Source organism: Sus scrofa, chromosome 14 (genome assembly GCF_000003025.6).
Source record: "Sus scrofa isolate TJ Tabasco breed Duroc chromosome 14, Sscrofa11.1, whole genome shotgun sequence".
NCBI classification, from domain to species: Eukaryota; Metazoa; Chordata; class Mammalia; order Artiodactyla; family Suidae; genus Sus; species Sus scrofa.
In genome coordinates, this window is record NC_010456.5 from 129,287,812 (window position 1) to 129,306,467 (window position 18,656).

The following is an 18,656-nucleotide window of genomic DNA, read 5'->3' on the forward strand; positions in this document are numbered from 1 at the left end:
AGAGCCAGGGGCTGGATGAGCTCAGCAAGGAGGTGAACGTGGATGGAGGAGCCGAGGACCAAAGTCTGGGCCCGGGACCCAGGCTGCTCCCTGTTTGGAAGAGATGTGGCATCGGCAGCTTCGGGACCTGTCTGGAGAGTTGATGCGGCCGAGAGGGCAAGGCTAAGCCCAGGAGCCAGTGGAATTTTCCAGCCACGTGTCTTCTTAGACGCTAACAGTCAGTTTGAGAAGAGGAAGAAAAATCCAGTAGATGCCTCTTTTCATTCTGGTCGCGCAGACGTTCCCTTTCGCTGGGTCTGTACCAAGAGCTCTCTTTTTGGAAAGGAAACGCGAGTCTGGCTCCCCGTGCTGACGCGCCAGATGCTCTTGACATACGCTTTAACGAAGGCGCCGCTCACGAGAGGCTCGCCCCATCCCCTGACGTTTTGTCTGCATCTCCGGGAATTAGCAAGGCCTTTCATTGCCCATCCTGACGTCAAATGATGGGTCTTTGAAGCACCTCTTTTACGCACGAAGACTTTATTGAGTTTTCCAGGGCTGGCGCAACGATCGCCTGAAATACGTTTTTTCCCCTTCCATTCTGACTGAAGGTCCGAGGAGGGAGGAGGTGGCGGTGTCCCCGGTGGTGTTCACAGCTCCAGTGCCCGCCGGCTGAGCCGGTGCCATCCACACCGTTCACACCTCTGTGTTGAACGTCTACCAAGTGGCGTTTATTAAAAATAGCCCGTCCTTGCTGGGCTCTGACGTAGCTCCCAGGAAGGGCTGCTCCTTTGCACAGTCCTGAGGACTGAGAGTCTCAACCGGAAGACAGTGGCTGTTTTAAAATGGGGCCTGGGAGTTCCCGTGGTGGCTCAGTGGAAAGGAACCCGACTAGTTTCCATGAGGATGCGGGTTTGAGCCCTGGCCCCTCTCCGTGGGTTAAGGCTCCGGCGTTGTTGAGAGCTGTGGTGTAGGTCACAGATGCGGCTCAGATCCTGCGTTGCTGTGGCTGTGGTGTAGGCCGGCAGCTGCAGCTCTGATTTGACCCCTAGCCTGGGAACCTCCATATGCTGCACCTGTGGCCCTAAAAATTGTTTTAAATAAATAAAATGGGGCCTGGGTGATTTGGAGGGGCAGGGGCAGCAGAATAGTTTGTGCATCATTCCTCAGACTGCAGGGTAATTCAGCCCTGAGACTCTGTAGTCAAAAGGCTCCTGAGAGCCTGAGAAGGATCCCCTATTGCCTTCCCACAGAGAAGTAGAGTCCATGACCCAAGTCAAGCCTTTGAGTGGATTTGGCTCCTGGATGGTAAAGATTTGCCCCGCCAGGCAGGGCATCGGAAGAGGTTCGAGGCTCATGTTAACCTCCAAAGCCCAATAGGGTCTTGCCATGGACCTCTTAACGACTGAGATACTTCTTTAGATTGTTTTCTGGGAGCCTTGATGGCATCTCAGCTCCTTGAAAACACTCCAGTCCCCAAGTGGGATGAGTTAAAATTCTCAGGTCTCTTCTCTTTGGGATGGGGGAGGTGTGGCCCGTATTGGGTGCGATTTACTCAGCACACATTTATAGACAGACTCCAATGTGTCATGCTCCGTTCCAGCAGTTGGAAACTACAGAGGGAGCAGGAGGAGTTCTTGCCCTCATGGAGCTAGTTTTCCAATTGCATGAAAGATTGAAAAGAAAGAACTTTTTTTTTTTTTTTTTTTGCTTTTTAGGGCCTCACTTGTGGCATATGGAGGTTCCCAGGCTAGGAGTTGAATTGGAGCTACAGCTGTTGACCTGTGCCACAGCCACAGCAACATGGGATCCCCAACCCACTGAGCGAGGCCAGGGATCAATCCCATGTCCTCATGGATAGTAGTTGGATTCATTTCCACTGTGCCACGACAGGAACTCCAGAAATAACTTTTTTTTTTTGGTTTTTTTTACGGCTGCACCTGTGGAGGTTCCCAGGCTAGGGGTCAAATCAGAGCTGTAGCTGCCAGCCTGCACCACAGCCACAGCAACACCAGATCAGAACCTCACCTGCAACCTACGCCACAGCTCACGGCAATGCCGGATCCTTAACCCAGTGAGCGAGGCCAGGGATCGAACCTGCATTCTCGTGGATCGTAGTCAGATTCGTTTCTTCTGTGCCGTGACAGGAACTCCTCCAGAAAGAACATGAAAGAACATTTTTTTTTCTTTTTTTGTCTTTTTAGGGCCGCACCTGTGGCATATGGAGGTTCCCAGGCTAGGGGTCCAATTGGAGCTGTAGCCGCCAGCCTACTCCAGAGCCAGAGCAACACGGGATTTGAGCCGTGTCTGTGACATTCACCACAGCTCACGGCAATGCCAGATCCTTAACCCACTGAGTAAGGCCAGGGATCGAACCCGCATCCTCATGGATGCTAGCCGTTAACTGCCGAGCCACGACGGGAACTCCCAGAAAGAATATTTTTTTAAGCAAAGTAAGTGATACCAGCTATGACTTCAGATACCTATCAAGTATTCATTATCTATTATCTCGGAACTTAGCGGCTTGATATAGTATTAAACGATTATTTATCTCATAGTTTCTGTGGGTCAAGGATTTGGAAGTGGTTAACTGAGGGGCTACTGGCCCAAGGTCTCTGTAAATGTTGTATAAAGATGTTGGCTGGGCTGCAGTCATCTGAAAGCTGCATCTGTTTCCAGGCGTGTACACCCAGCCTGCAGGTTGGTGCTGGCTGTTGGCTGGAGGCCTTAGTTGGCTCCCATGGGAGCCTCTCCATGGACTGCTTGAGTGTCTTCCTAACATGTCTGGCTTTCCCCAGAGCGAGTGATCCGGATGAGCAAGGTAGAAGCTCCAGTGTCTTTTACAGTCTGATCTCAGGGGTTCCATGCTATCATATTCCTGATATTGTAGTGGTTACATGGGTTAGTCCCATTCAAGTCTGGAAAGAGCCTTCTCAAGAGCTACTGAATAGCAGGGGGCAGGGATTCTTAAAATCTCCATCTTGGAGACTGGCGACTACAAAGATGCGGTTACAGTGAATGGGATCTCACATCAAGCGATGCTGAAAGTTACTCTAAGATAGTCATCAGTCCAGAACCATGGAAAATCCCTTGAAATTAGCGGGCTCTTACCCGGTTTCAGATTATGTCATTACCCTGAAGTTTTGTTGTAATATGATTTGAAATGCCTCACCAGGGAAACTAAATATTCTGCTGTTCTTATTTTTGAACTATACCTAGTATCTCTTTTTGTCTTTCTATCATTGCTGTGATCTCCCAAAAGAGGTGGGGGTTGGGTGGAAATCATTCTTCATTGTTCAGACGGAGCTAAAAAGCCTCAGAACAGCTGGTAAAGCCAGACCCTGGGGAGCAGGGTCAACTTGAAAAAGTACCATTTATAAAGTGGGTTCGTAGAGTGGACATCTATGGGGTTGTCCAGTCTCCTGGGTGCCCCACCCACACTCCCAAACAGTGTGTGTCCCAAACAGCGTGAAGCTGCCATGTCCTTAATGATGTCACCTGAAAACCACAGCTGACTGGAGCAGGGATGAGCCTGTGAGCCAGTGCAGGTCAATGAGTCCTTTCTCTGGGGCTTAGAGACTTCTTCTCTCGTAAACCCGCCTGCCGTATTTCTTACCTGTGGAGCGAGCCAGGCAGCACTGAGGGAGAATGAGACACACGCACACACGCACACACACACACACACACACACACACACACACACACACACACGAGTGGGTTCCCGATGGGCTGATGCCCCTGTTCCTTTGTGTGGGGCCAGGCAGTATTTCCATTTTCCCCACAATTCGGTTGCTCATTCCATCCTTGGCTCCAGGAGCGCAGAGATTACCGTTTTGCCTGAATTAGGTTAGGTTGGGATTCTTTCCACTTAGAACTGAAAGACCTTTGCATGGTGGCCTTCTGAGCTGTAGGGGGAGTGAGGGCAGAGAAATAATTCCAGGGGCTGGGGGGAGGGGAGGAGCAGCTAGGCGGTGCCAGGGGCAGTGCAGGCGGCGGGGGTGGGAGTGGGATGTAGGAGGGGAAGAGAGCCCCTCAGGGCCGAGGCTCCCAGAAGAGAGATGGGAGACAGGAGGTGAGAGCACAGCCCCTCTGCCATGGGACCACCTGCGGCTAGTAAATCTGTCACCTCCCGGAGGAGAGGCTTAGCACCCTTCCCTCCTAACTACTTTTCCAAGTTCTCCTCCACCAAGATGTGTCGCTCGAGCTGGTGGCTGTGGTGCCGCCACCTTGGGGTCACTCCACCACTGTCTGTACTCCACGTGGCCAGGGGTCCTCTCCTCCTTCCTTTCTCTCTCAGGGCCCGTCCCAGGGAATCTGGGCCATGGGAGCCCCTTCCTGACCCAGGCCCGAGGGGGTGACTCACGTGGAGCCAGAGATCAGAGAACACTGTCCAGGCGGGCACTGGCTTGGGGCTGACCAGGCCCATCGGGTCCTGGGGCCCTGGGGGGAGGAACCCCCGTCTACAGCGCATCTTCATTCTCACTGGGGGGGGAAACGGGAGGGGGGAGGACCCACTGCAGCGTTGTTCAGGGCCTCAGTGAGGGTCCCCGCCAGAGAGGGATGGCTTGCTCAGCTGTGGATGAGACAGAGCCTGATGAAGGGCTGTGGACAGAGGGCTGGGCCAGGTACGGAAGTGAGTCCTGGCTGTCGTGGTCACCTGAGCCTTTGCCTCCACTGGCTCTTTGGCAGGGGAGGGGGCTGATCCCTGCAGGAGTGGGAGCAGACAGCTGCGAGAGCTGGGGCTTCAGAAGGGGGTCCAGGAGCCCCCCACCCCCAGGGGTGCCCAGGCAGGGAGGGAGCCAGCAGATGAGTCCCCACAGCGGGGCAGAGAGTGACTCCAGGGGACAAATGGAGACCCCCAGCCCTCACAGTCCACACAGGCAAGACGCCGCCCAGGCCCCCGGGGGAGGCGCTGGTGCTTCTCCAGCCAGGGCCACGGGAGCCGCACTGCCAGCCCCCGGCCGCGTCACTTGCCCCCACCGCGAGGACGCTGGAAAAGCTGACCACATCGGTAATTACAGAAGCCGGAGGTGGCGAGACCTCAGAGCCGCTCTGACTTCATCTTCCTGTCAGGGCAGGAGAAGGTCTCCCGGGAGAAGGAGGTGACATCTCAAGTTAGTCAGAGGCCGAGAGGAATTCAGCTCAGACGCCGCTCTGTGAACCAGGGCCGGCGTCTGTGAACGCATGGCAGGCCCCCTTGTGCCGGTTTGCAGGCTTCGTGTTTTGAAAAATCATCCGAGGGAAATGTGTTTTAACAGCGAGGACATGCTTTCCTGAGCGTTTTCTGAGACGGCTGATGCGCCTGGAGCTGGCCCAGAGAACGAAACACTCGGCTTGTGAACTAGGGTGTGCACAGATGTTTATACTCCTTGGCAGGCGTGGATATAAATGATTCTTTTTGCTTTAACTCAGTGTAGTAGTTTGCTCTTTGTGTTACAGCCCCTCCTCCCCAAAGGCCATTCCCGCGTCTGGCATCAATCACGGTGCAGAGAGAGGGCTCAGGACATGCCTCCCTTGGCTGGCACCGTGCATGTATCTGGGGAAGAGAGACGTCCCCCGTGGGTTGTTGGAGGAGCTCTTTCAATCCTGGCCCTTAGGACTGAACGCTGGGCAGGAGGAGGTGTCCTGGGCCGTACAGCCGGGAGGATGGCGTGTACCCGCTGCTGGACCGAGGGGGAGGGGACAAGCCCAGGCCGTCTCTGGGCGGGGAGAACCCTTCCAGCTGGAGGTCACGTGGGCATCCTTGCATGCGGTTTACCTCTCTGCTCATTGAAGTTGTTGTCTGGCTGCCACTTCCAGAGCCCACTCTCCTTGTAAAATTCTAGGCCATTGGCCCAACCCAACCTCTTATTTGCTGCTCATGTTTTCTGGTTTAAGCTGATTTCAGCAGCTTTTGCCCACTACCTGGGCGAGAGTGTTCCCTTAGCCGTGGGTTCCCGGGTGGTCCCCCGCCTCGGGTCGTGTGACCTGCGGGGGCTCTGCCCGCCCAGCCCAGCCGCCATGGTGCCTTTGCTCGGTAGGTGGCCTCTAAAACGGGTCCCCCATGAGCCCCTCTCGGGGGTCACCGTGGAGACACGGCCTGTCACTCCAGGTGACTTAATCGGTGTGGAAAGCCCAGCTGGAGGCCTTCTGTTGGTTTTCTGCCTCCCAACACAAATGCTCTTCAAGTGGTGGTGACCTGACATGGACTTTCAAAGAAAGGGCTTTTGATCCCGGCCTGGGGTGCCTGTCCCCGCGTGCTCCCGGCTGCCTCCCTGTGGAACCGTGGCGCCCAGCTGCCCAGCCGGGCCTCTGCTGGGAGGAGGCTGACCTGAAAGTGGTGTTATTTTTTTAACGTGGGTTTTAATACCCAGAGCAATAATATTTTCAGCTGGTTATTGAGGCTGATTAGTGAGTCTCGGGCCTCCGTTTGGTTAAATAGAGCCGCCTTCCCGGATATATTTTGGGACAGTGCAAATCCAGGGTTCTGCATGGGATTGAGTTACCCCCAAAGGTAGTCGGCCATTTGCCTGTGGCCTGGGCCCTGCAAAGCATTTTGGGTATATTCCCGGGGCGCCAGACCACCAGGCAGGGTTTCCAGGGCAGCTGGGCTCTGGGAGCATCTCTCCTCCCCCCTGGAAAATAGGTGAGCAGTTGTGTTCAGTCCCCTTAGAGATGCAGCTCCAGCCCGGGAGGGTCTTCCAGGCTGGCCTGGGGAGAGATTGACCCCAGAGGCTGGGTTGAAAGTCTGTCTTGAACCAGGCCAGGGAGACAGAGCTCTAACCCCACGTGGTTTTAAACAATTTGCAATTAGTTCCCTTGTTTAAGTGAGAAAGGCAGGCTCACCCAGGCCTCTCCTTAACTCGAGGCCTTTTATCCACTTGGCAAGTGGGTCAGTGCCCATGAAGGAGCCCCTCATGGGTGGAGAGAGATAAAACGGTCTGTCTTTCAAGGCCTCATTTCTTTCTTCCCGTTGGCTCGGCCAGCAATCTGGGTTCTAAATTCCTTGGTGTTAAAGAAGGGATTTGAGCTTGGAGGTCCAATGCCAGGCCCTGCCACGTCCCCCTGAGTGACGCTGGGCAACTCTGCCAGACCCCCTGATCTTTACATGCGGATGGGGGGGTGCACCAGCAGCCCCTGCCCTCCCCTGTCTTCCCGTGTCACTACCTGGGCTCTTTTTAGGTTCAAATAAGAGCATCTGAAAAACCTCCGTGTGATCACTTTCTCAACTGAAAAGCTGTAAAAGGTACAGCAGTGCGTATTGTTGTCCTCTCTTGCAGAGCGTAGTGATTATAATGATAAGTATGGGAACTATTTTATTTAATTTTATTTTATTTTTGCTTTTTACAGCAACACCTGCAGCATAGGGAAGTGTCCAGGCTAGGGGTTGACTCAGAGATGCAGCTGCCGGCCTATGCCACAGCCACAGCAATGCAGGATCCGAGCTGCGACACCACAGCTCATGGCGACGTGGGACACTTAACTCACAGGCCAGGGATCCAACCTGTATCCTCATGGATACTAGTCAGGTGCTTAACCCACTGAGCCACAATGGGAACTCTGTAAGGGAACTATTAATTGAGTATTTATCGTGTGCCCGGCTTTATCACACTTTCTCTGCACAATCACTCTACACATAGGTGCTTTTTCCATCTGCTTTGCTATTTTTTGGCTGCACCTGAGGCATGTGGAAATTCCGGGGCCAGGGTTTGAACTGGCACCACAGCAGGGACCCAAGCCACAGCAGCGACAATGCCAGGTCCTTAACCCACTGTACCACCTGGAAACTCCAACATCTGCATTTTACCAAGGTTGAAGAAACTGTCCCAAGTCAGGCTGCTTGTAGGGTCTGTGTGATCTCAGGCAGCCTCTCAGGACCTTACAGTTTGGTGGCTCCTGTTATTTTCCAGGGGCTTCCTTTGAGTTACCTAGCTTGGTGGTTCTCAACCCCAGCTGCCTGGCTGCCCGGCCCCCATGCCAGAGGGCCTGACTCCGTCGGTGCAGGGTGGGGCCCGAGCACCAGCGTTTGCTCCCAGTGACTCTCACGTGCTGCTGCTGTTCTAGCACGTCCTGGGCTGCAGCAGAGTCAGCTGGACGTCGGGGCCCCTCTCCTCCCCAGGCCTCAGCTCCCTGCCCTGCCCAAGAGGAGATGGGTAAGGCGACCTCCAGGATGTCTTCTGCAGGAACCTCTAAGGTTCTCCAACTCTAAGAAGCTTGTGAGGGAGTTCCCATCGTGGCGCAGTGGTTAACGAATCCGACTAGGAACCATGAGGTTGCGGGTTCGGTCCCTGACCTTGCTCAGTGGGTTAACGATCCAGCGTTGCTGTGAGCTGTGGTGTAGGTTGCAGACGCGGCTTGGATCCCACGTTGCTGTGGCTGTGGTGTAGGCCGGTGGCTACAGCTCCGATTAGACCCCTAGCCTGGGAACCTCCATATGCCACGGGAGCAGCCCAAGAAATAGCAACAACAACAACAACAAAAGACAAAAAGACAAAAAAAAAAAAAAAAAAAAAAAAAAGAAGCTTGTGAGGAAATCTATCATTGTTCTCTTCCTTCTGTTTTAGGCAGAATATGAAGTTACTCCAGATGAAAAACTGGGAGAAAAAGGGAAAGAGATTATGACCAAGTACCTCACCCCAAAGGTAAGAGGCCCCCCAAGCCCCATAGCAGGAGTGGGAGGCCTTATGCTGGAATACGGACCCCCCAGATCTGGGCCAGGCCACGTGGAGAGCGCCTGGCCAGCGGCTGCCTTTACGTCCAGACTTCTCCTTCTCCAAGGGCACCCACGCCTGGCAGGGCTGAGGTGGGTGGCCAGGCCAGGTCTGGGGCAGGGAGGGCTGCTTCTTGGGGCCCTCATGCTGCCTGCTCCAGTGTTTGTGGTAGGACCAGTGGAGGCTCGGCTGAGGCAGGGGTCCAAGTGCCCTGAAGAAATGGCCTAACAGGGGTGGTTCCGAGGGGTCGAGTAAGGGGAAGGGTCCTGGGGTGATTAGGAGGAAAGGGCTGGCTGAAGCTGTGTGGGTAGAGGCCCCCTCAGGTGAACACACAGGGGAATGCAGAGTGTTCTGAAGCGTTCCAGAGTGTGCTGAAGGGTGAGGGGCCACCCCGAGCCCACCTTAGGAGCACCCCGATGGCTTGGGTCCATTGTTGATGGCAGTGGTGATGAGTACAGTTAAGCATGGATGCGGCGGCGCCTCAGGTTGGCTTCTGCTCAGGGGACAGAGGTAGGACTGGAGACAGAAGGAATCCAGGTCACAAATGGCAGCTCCTCCAGCAGGTGTCATGAGGGGCTTAAACCCGTAGCAGCTCCATCCGAGTTTACAATCAGGCCTCGTCCTCTCCCCTGCATTTATGGATGGTTTCTACATAGTTTTATATGTTTTATCCACACAACGTGGACGTCCCTCAAGGCAAGTAAGCCTCACCTCGTTGTCCTTCTCGGCAGGGGGCGCAGGGGTCCTGGGCAGCCCTGGTCCTACCTCACAGCCTCACTGCCCCCTCGGATGTAAGGGAGAGGGGGCCCAGGGGCCTGAGCATGGGATGAGGGCAGCTCGTGCTGCCCTGAGACCTTGCTCCCAATCAGGTGTGCTTGCCTCCAGTATCTGCAGGCGACCAGTGGACATCTCCTGGGGATCAGCCCAGCCTCCCCACAAAGGTATCACCTGTGTCACTTTCTCCAGAGGCACCACCTGCAGTGGCTTCCCTTTGTTGTTTCTCAGCCTCTGTCTCCGTCATAATCACACATATCTCTTAACGGAAGGGCAAGCACCCCTAGTGCCTTTGCACTTTCAGAAGCAAGAGCATTAATTTCATAAGCGCCACCTGACGCTAGACAGGGCTGGGCACCCTGCACAGGGGTGGCCCTGGGCACACCAGCTGCCTGTTCTGCCTGCAGGGCCTCCAGGCTGCACAGCCTCACTTTGTTCCAGGTACAGGTCTGTTGGCATCTGTGAAATTCTTCAGGTTGGAAATGGGCCAGGAGGAGACCCTGTTCACCCACAGTTGCAGCTGCAGACGTGTTGCTGAGGCTGCGGGCAGATGTTTTGTTTTGTTTTTGTTTTTTAGGGCCACAACCCACAGCATATGGAGGTTCCCAGGCTAGAGGTTAAATCGGAGCTGTAGCTGCTGGCCATAGACACAGCCACAGCAATGCCAGATCCAAGCCGCATCTGTGACCTACACCACAGCTCACAGCAGTGCCAATCCTTAACCCACAGAGCCAGGCCAGGGATCGAACCTGCGTCCTCATGGATGCCAGTCAGCTTCGATTCCGATGCATCATGATGGGAACTCCTGCAGGCAGATGTTTTTGATCTCCTGTGTTGACACAGGATGAGCACCCCGGCATGGCAGCCCCCCCCCCCCACCAGGGGGGGAGTACCCCAGGGGGATGAGGACAGCTCACCACTGAGCACCTACGTGAGCCAGACGCCAACTAGACACTGTCTGTGATGGTTCTGGCCTCTGAGAGGTGAGAGGAGATGGTCCTGTTTCCAGGTGGCTGCAGGGCCCGGAGGGCCAGGTAACCTGTTGTGACCTCGCAGCTGATAGTCGCTCATTGCCCTCGGGGAAGGTGGTTTCTGCGGTGGCTCAGCTTGTCCATCTAGCTGTCCATCCGCACCCCCGTTTGGGCTGCCCACCTGCTTGGGTTCCCCCCAAACAATGGCAGCTGATATGTACTGAGGACTCGCTGTGTGCAGACACCATCTCACTCTGTCTTGCTGTCACCGTGTGATGTGACTCCATTGGCTCCCTCTTCCAGACGAGGACTGGGAGGCTTAGGAGGGGCCGTTATTGTCCCAGGTCACATGATGGGAGCTGAGCCCAGGCCGGGGTGATCCCGGAGCCCCTGGCTTTTCCCCGTGGGGCACTGTCTGCACCCCGCCCCCGCCCCCTCCCTGGCACATCTGCAGGGGATGAAGTGGTTCCTTTGCTCGGCCTTGCTGGTCTTTCGGGCCAGTCCCAGGGCTGCTGCGGGGGCCACTGCCCTCTCTTCCCCCCGGCCAACCTTGAGCGGAGGCCTCTGCCCCAGAACCCCAACCTGAGCTCTCCAGACCTCCCTACCCCTGCTCAACGCTGCCTCCACCTCCTGGAGGAATGGGGCCCAGCCTTCATCGGCTCTGATGGTTTTACAAGTGCCTGGGAGCTTGCCAGCATTTTTTCCTTAAGTACTCCTCAATTTAAAAAATTTAAACCACACCATATTTATGGCCCAGGGGTCTGGGGGAGGTGGAACAAGCGGCCGTGGGCTGACTGTTTTCCTCTAATGAATTTCACGCTGCCTTAGCAGTCCTTCTGGAGTCACTCTCTCAGGAGTCCATTTAACCTCTCAGGGCTGCCAGACACCCCAGATGCAGCAGCACTGGCTCTGAGGCCTTCGAGAAACCCCCAGAACTGTTGTCCCCAAACCTAGATAGACCTTACCTCCTCCTGAAGGACCCCCTCCTGAAGGTCCAGCACATGCATCTCAGCTCCAAGCAGCATTTTCCAAAGGGTGCCCAGTGGGACACCGATCATTCAAGAAGCTCTGTGGGAAAAACACCTCTGTGATCAATTACTTGTGAGCAACACTGCTTCTTACATCTCTCCCTTGAAAAGAGGCTCTGAGAAATCTTGCAAAAAAGAAATTCATGTAGGAGTTCCCAATGTGGCTCAGGAGTAATGAACCTGACTAGTATCTATAAGGATGCAGGCTTGATCCCTGGCCTTGTTCTGTGGATTAAGTATCTGGTGTGGCTGTGGTGTAAGCTGGCAGCTGCAGCTCCGATTCAGCCCCTAGCCTGAGAACTTCCATATGCCACAGGTGGGGCCATAAAAAAGAAAAAAAAGAAACCCGTTTAACTGCTAACAAAGCATTTCCTAAACTTTTTTTTTTTTTTTAATTTCCCGTCCTGTTGAATACATCTTGGGCTGCAGAGCATCTCCTAGGGTCTTCACGACCTGACCTCCTCCTCCTCCAGCATCTTTGCTCCAGTTACCTCTCCCACAGGCCCCTCGCTGGGCTCTGGCCACCCCATTTCCCAGTCTCGTCTTGACATCCAGCCCTGGTCTGCTTTGTCCAGGTTGTTCCCTGCAAGTTCCCTCACTTGGAAGGCACTGCCCCCGCTCCGACTCTCTCCCTCTGAGCCTCTGCTCCGGGGCACAGAGCTGATTCTGCCTCTGGTCAGAAGCTGTCACTCCAACCTGGGTGGTCTCTGAGCACCCGCTCTGTTGTGCTTCTGCAGGTCCCTGGGGTCAGGGCTTCCATGCCCGGGGGTTGGGGGGTGTCTGGAGCCCGCCCTACAGAGGGGCTGAGAGCACGTCACCAGATGGGTCGAATGCAGTGTGAGGGGAGCAGTGGTGGATTGTGCACAGGAAAATGGGGTGAGGGGGTTCCTAGGAAGCTGTACCGAGACCAGTCTGGGCGATCTGGGGAGGTGTCTGGGAGTTAATGCAGCTGAATTCAATTTTAAGGTGATGACCAGGGGAAGCCAGGTGCAAATGAAAGGAGAAGGGAAGTTCCTGTTGTGGCTCTTCGGGTTAAGAACCTGACACAGTGGCCATGAGAACACAGATTTGATCCCTGGCCTTTCTCAGTGGGTTAAGGATCTGGTGTTGCTGAAAGCTGTTGGTGGCGCAGCTCAGATCCTGCGTTCCTGTGGCTGTGGTGGAGGCCGGCAGCTGCAGCTCTGATTTGACCCCTAGCCCGGGAACTCCCATATGCCACACAAAAAAAAAGGGAAAGGAAAAGAAAGGAGAAGGGCCTTTTATGCGAAAGGTCTAGAGCCACGGTTCTCACCTGGGGAGGTTTTGCCCCCCAGGGGACTTTTGGCAGTGTCTGCAAATGTTTTCAATTGATACCCTGGGGAGATGTGCTTTAGCATCTAATGCACACAGGCCAGGGATGCTGCTGAACCCTGCGATGCACAGGACGGCCCTGCAACAAAGAATTATCTGCCCGAAATGTCAATAGTGCTGAGGGTGAGAGGCCTGGGTGCAGAGGTGGGGAAGCTGGTGGAGCGGGGAGGTCTGGGTTAACAGGAGGGAAACGGTGAGAGATGGGACCCTCTGGGTGGCAGGACCTAGAAAACCATGGTGGGGAGTTTGACACCTTCCTAAGGGTGGTGGGGGGCCCCTGGGGCTCTGAATACCACGTAGGATGGTCTCTCCTGCCGGGGAGATGAGAAGGGGGTGCTGGAGGCAGGAGGCCATCGGGGGCTGCTGCAGCCACCGCTGTGGGGTTGGGGGGCCGGGCCTTGCGAAATGTCAGGAAGGAGGAGCTCTTTGGAGGATGGCAGGTGTGGGTGTGAAGGGAGGGGGGCAAGAGAAGTCTCAGGTGAGTCTCTGGTTTCCATTTTGAGTCACCGAGTGGGTGCAGGGGTTCCCAGGGAAGGCAGTGTGTGTAGGAAGAGGGCCATTGCTCTTGGTGGCCGTCTTTGGCTCACTGGGCAGATGATGGCATCTGTTTTCTGTGTCCCCTGCCTCCTGCATGGTGCTGGATGCGTGGCTTTGAATGAGACAATGAGGGAGCCCTGGGAAGCTTTCTCTGCAAGCCCCTCCCCTCTCCCACCAAAGTCTCTTTGGGGAGCTGGCTTGTGTCACCTGGTGACTGACAGGGTGTGTTTGCTGGGATTCTGGCTGCAAGGTCCCTGCTCAAAGGCAAAGCTTGTGCCTGGAGCCGAGTTCTCGCTCCCTGTGGGATGTTGCTGTCCAAACCCTGCCTTGAAGGCGTCCATCCCAGGAGGCTAAGTCCACGCCTTGGACGCTGCCCAGGATCCTGCGTCAGTTGCCTGTACCCGGCCAGCTTTGCTCTGGGGGCGGTTAGAGGACAGGAGCTCCCGGTGGCCTTTGGAATGGACTGAAAGCTGTTGAGATCTGATGCAAAGGCGGCAGGTGCCATGAGAAAGTGAGTTTTAGAACCAGGTAGATCTGGGTTGGAAGCCAGGCTTGGCCTCTTTGTGCTGACTGGCCTCCTGGGAAATCTGCTTTAACCTCCCGGTACCTCCGGCTGCTCATCTGTCAAATGGGCCAGGTACTGGTGAGGGTCCCAAATACCAGCCAGGAGCTGGTACGAATAAGACAGTCCCGAGGCGGGGGTGGGGAGGGGAGGTCTTTGCCTGAGTTTCCCCTCCCTAGTCTGTGCTTTCAAAATCAGGCCATCGAATGAGGAAATTGTTCAGACATGAACACCAGCTGTGGGGTGTGAGAGGCCGAGGGCTGGCCAGAGAGGCTGGACTCATTAAAAGGCAATGCATTAGTCAGCATGATTAATGCTAGCTGCCACAACAAACAAACCCCAGATCTCAGGGGCTTCACACACCAGAAATGTCTTTCTCATGCATGATCGGATGAGGTCTCTTCTGAGTGAAGACCAGAGACCCTGGCTGCTCTCGGGTTTCCACCACCCAGGGGAAGAGAGGGTGAAGGAGGCACATGAACTTTAAGTGCCTTGGTCCTGATGTGACAAGTCACTGTCTCTCCTGCCCAGCAGGGAGGCTGGAGGACTGCAGCGGGGTCGGGGAGGGGGGGCCGCATATGGAATATTGCATCCTCCCCACGTTCCCCTACCTGCAAGCTGAAGACTTGGTCTACGTGGCAGGCTAATCTCCAGTGCTGGCAAGACAGCCCTGAGCATGGCACGTTCTGTAGATAGTCTTGAGCTTGGCAGCTCAGGGAAGCTGTCCGGAAGCTGCTTGAATCAGACATGTGTGCTGGGCTCTGAGATCTAGGCGGCTCACCTTCCAGGTACCTACAGATCAGAAGTCATACAGGTGTCACGAGACGGGGTTGCTCTGAGCCTGGGGGTGGGCCAGGAAATAGTCCAGTTATTACTATTGATATTTCAGGTGATCCTGAAAACAATACTATGTATCATTCATCACCACAGGCTTTATTTTTAAAATGCTAGCTTTATAGAGTTCACATACTATAAAATTCACTGTTGGAGTTCCCGTCATGGCTCAGTGGTTAAAAAATCCGGCTAGGAACTGTGAGGTTGTGGGTTCGATCCCTGGCCTTGCTCAGTAGGTTAAGGATCTGGCGTTGCCGTGAGCTGTGGTGTAGGTCAAAGACATGGCTCAGATCCCACGTTGATGTGGCTCTGGCGTAGGCTGGTAACTAAAGCTCCAATTAGACCTCTAGCCTGGGAACCTCCATATGCTGTGGGAGCGGCCCTAGAAGAGGTAAAAAGACCAAAAAAAAAAAAAAAAAAAAAATTCGCTGTTGGGGTTTTTTGTTTGTTTGTTTGTTTTTTGGCCACCACCATGGCATGTGGTGGTTCTCTGGCCGGGATCAAACCCAGGCCACCTCAGTTGATAACACCGGATCCTTAACCTGCTGAGCCACCAGAGAACTCCAAAATTCACTGTATTAAAGCACATGGTTCAGTGGTTTTTCACAACCTTCACAGGATTGTGCAACTACCACCATTAGCTGATTGCGGGACATTTTATCACCCCCAATAGAAACCCCAAACCCATAGCAACACTCCCTATTTCCCTTTCTTCCTACCCTAGGCAATCACTAGTCTACTTCTTGTCTCTATGGATTTGCCTTTTCTGGACATTTAATATAAATAGGATCATATAATATGTGGGGTTTTGTGACTGACTTCTTTCACTTAGTATATTTTCAAGGTTCATCCATGCTGTAGCAGATGGCAGTGGTCCCTTTTTTATGACTGTGTAGTGTTCCATTTTATGGATAAACCCCTTTTTATTTATCTTCTCATCAACTGATAGACACTTAGGATGTTTCCATTTTTGGCTATGATGAATCATACTGCTATGAACATCCATGTTCAAGTTTTGGCATGGATATCTGTTTTACTCTCTCTGGGGTGTTTTAGAATTGCTGGGTCCTATATTAATGCAATGTTTAATCAGTTGAAGAATGTCCAGGCAACTTTCAAAATGGCTGCAGCATTTGACATTCCCACCACGGTGTATGAAGGTTCCAATCTCTCCACATCCTCTGCAGCACTTGGCATTTTCTGTCTTTTCGCTTTTATTCATCCTAGTGGCTGGGAAGTGCGATCTCATTATGGTTTTGATTTGCAGTTTCCTAATGACTGTTGATGTCAAGCACCGTTTCATGTGCTTATCGGCCGTTTGCGTATCTTTGGAGAAAAGTCTTTTCAAATCTTTTGCCTGTTTTTTGAAACTGAGTTGTTTGTCTTATTAACGTGGAATCCTAAGAGTTCTTTTTATGTTCTAGGTCCGAGTCTTTTGTCAGGTATATGATTTCCACATATTTTCTCTCATTCTATGGGCTGTCTCTTTATTTATTCATTTGTTTATTTTGGCCACACCAGAGACATGTGGAAGTGCCCGGGCCAGGATTGAACCTGCGCCACAGCAGTGACTCAAGCCACTGCAGTGACAATGCCAGGTCCTTAACCTGCTGAGCCACAAGGGAACTCCCAGTCTTTTGATTTTCTTGTTGGTACCCTTGGAAGCACAAAGACTTTTCATTTTGATGATATTCAGATTTATTGTCGTTACTTGTTTTTAAATTATTTATTTTCACTTTGTCTTATCTGTCCCTGTACAAAGGCCTTAGTGTTTGGAAGAACAGGGTGTGTATGGAAACACACTGGGTCCATGAACCTCTCTTCCTCTGGAGAATCAAAGCCCCATTGCCTCTTGGAAAGAGCAGGCCAGGCCTGGCCCTTCACGAATGTTCTAGTCCTTCCTGGGTGACGCGACAATGTTCCTTAGGCCCTCTGGGTCCAGCGCTGCAAGGACCTGCTCTTGGATCTTCCTAGCAACTCCCCAAGATGGGTAACAGTGCACCTGTTTCACAGATCAGGCACCTGAGGTTGGAGAAGGGAAAAGACTGGTTTGGAATAATGGAGGCAGGGCTTGAAAGGAGCCGCTTAGTGTCCTGTTTCAGCAGTGCCATTTGTAGGACATCTTGCTGTGGTTCATTTTAATTGAGCCCCTGAGCAACGGTGTCAGGTCTCTACCCCAGTCACTAAGGCCTGGCAGGTAGCACCCAGTTTCAGTGTGGTTCTGCTGGGAGTATCAGTGGACTCCAGGAGGGGATCAGACCTGGCAAGGGTCCTGTTGAAAGAGCCTGCTTGGGGAGTTCCCGCTGTGGCTCCCTGGGTTAAGAACCTGACTAGTATACCTGAGGATGCAGGTTCGATCCCAGGCTTCACTCAGTGGGTTAAGGATCCGCGTAGCTATGAGCTATGGGTAGGTCGCAGATGTGCCTTGGATCTGGCATCGCTGTGGTTGTGGCCGTGACCGTCAGTGCAGCTCCAATTCAACCCCTGGCCTAGGAACCTCTCCATATGCTGTGGATGCAACCCTAAAAAGACAAAAAAGAAAAAGAAAGAGCGAGCCTGCATGGGTTTCTTCCCACGATGAGGTGACCAGGTGGGTGGGGGCAGGCTTCTGACATGAACCAGCGTGGCCCCCTCTGTGGGAGGCTGGGAGTGCCCCAGAGCAGCCCGCGTTGGGAAGGCATTTCTTGCGGAGGTCGGAGGGTCTGCCGGCAGGATGTGTGCTCCAGACCCTCCCCAGATGCAGGCCTCTTTGTTCTGTAAACAATGATATGCTGAGGCGGGGAAGTTTGTTCTTGTTAAGGGGGAAATTACCCCTCAGCCGGAGTTGCTGCACAAAAGAATTCTATTCCTAGCGCTTGTTTGGCTCGCCGGAAAACATCCACCTTTTAAAAAGTAAGGAGCTTGAATGAGAGGAAATAATAATGATTCCAAGTTGCTCTTTCTCTGGCCCCCGGCTCACAGCCTCGCAGCCTCTCCCGGCGCCGCCCCCTCCCCCCAACCCCGGCAGCAGCCTTGGCGTCTCAGCTGCCTGGACGCCTGGACGGGCTGGCTTCTGGCAGGGGACAGCGCCTCGGCCCCTGGGGCAGTCAGAGGCGTCAGTCTTTGTGCTCAGGGGCACAAGGAAGCCAGTGCCGTTACTTTGCCACGTTGGGCATCCTTCGAGCCTCAGGTTCCGCATCTGAGTATGGGGATGATAGCAATGGCGCTCAAACAGGCTCATTTTTCTTTAAATCAACTCATCTTTTAACTTAAATGAGTTTCAAAAGGAAACTTAGTATCCGGAATTGCCTAGAAGACCAACATCAATTTGTTGTACATCAGGATCCCTGGAAATGATGGCATTAAATCCTAGCTGGGTGCTCTTTGGCTCACCTAAGGCACTGGGCCTCCTTTCTCTTAGTTCTGAAGGGAAGTCAGCGAGTATTAGAGCCATGGTAGCAAGATGGCAGCATCGCACCCAGGCTTTCTTCTTGAGGATGGGAGGCCTGAAGGAAAATTGTCAAGGGAATATCTTTTTCACCGAGTGATTCAGTATTATTTAATTGTGTCCCTGTCCCTCGAGGCTAAGACCACTTCATCTTTGGAGAATGCGGGGCTGCCTGCTTTCCAGCTGTGATGCCTGTTATAAGTACTGCTTGTTGCTGGAAGAGACAGCATGACCTAAAGCGAAGGGCAGTGGACCAGGAGTGAGCTCACTCCTGGATCTTTCTTCCCGGGTCTGGGGCCTTGAGGAGCTGGCTTTGAATCCACCCAACCATCTAACCAGCCCTTGGTCCTCAGGGCAACCAACGCCTTGGAATACGGGTGGCTTGGGCAAAGGCCTCCCTTCCAGGTGCCGACCCTGCCCTCCAAGGGGTTTGGGCTCCTAACCGCCGGCCCTGGAGCCAGCTTTTCATCTCCGCTAAGATCACTTGTCCCTTGTCTGTCTCCA

At 53.8% G+C, this 18,656-nt stretch overlaps 1 protein-coding gene across 4 annotated transcripts in view; it reads left to right on the forward strand.

The window, feature by feature from the left end:
* GRK5 (G protein-coupled receptor kinase 5) overlaps nucleotides 1–18,656 on the forward strand; it is a 237,203-nt gene that overhangs the window by 173,879 nt on the left and 44,668 nt on the right. For all 4 annotated transcript variants that reach the window (XM_001928584.6, XM_021073444.1, XM_013983798.2 and 1 more), the window contains one exon: nucleotides 8,523–8,600. In XM_001928584.6, the coding sequence (XP_001928619.1) occupies nucleotides 8,523–8,600 (78 nt within the window). The remainder of the gene's footprint in view (nucleotides 1–8,522; nucleotides 8,601–18,656) is intronic.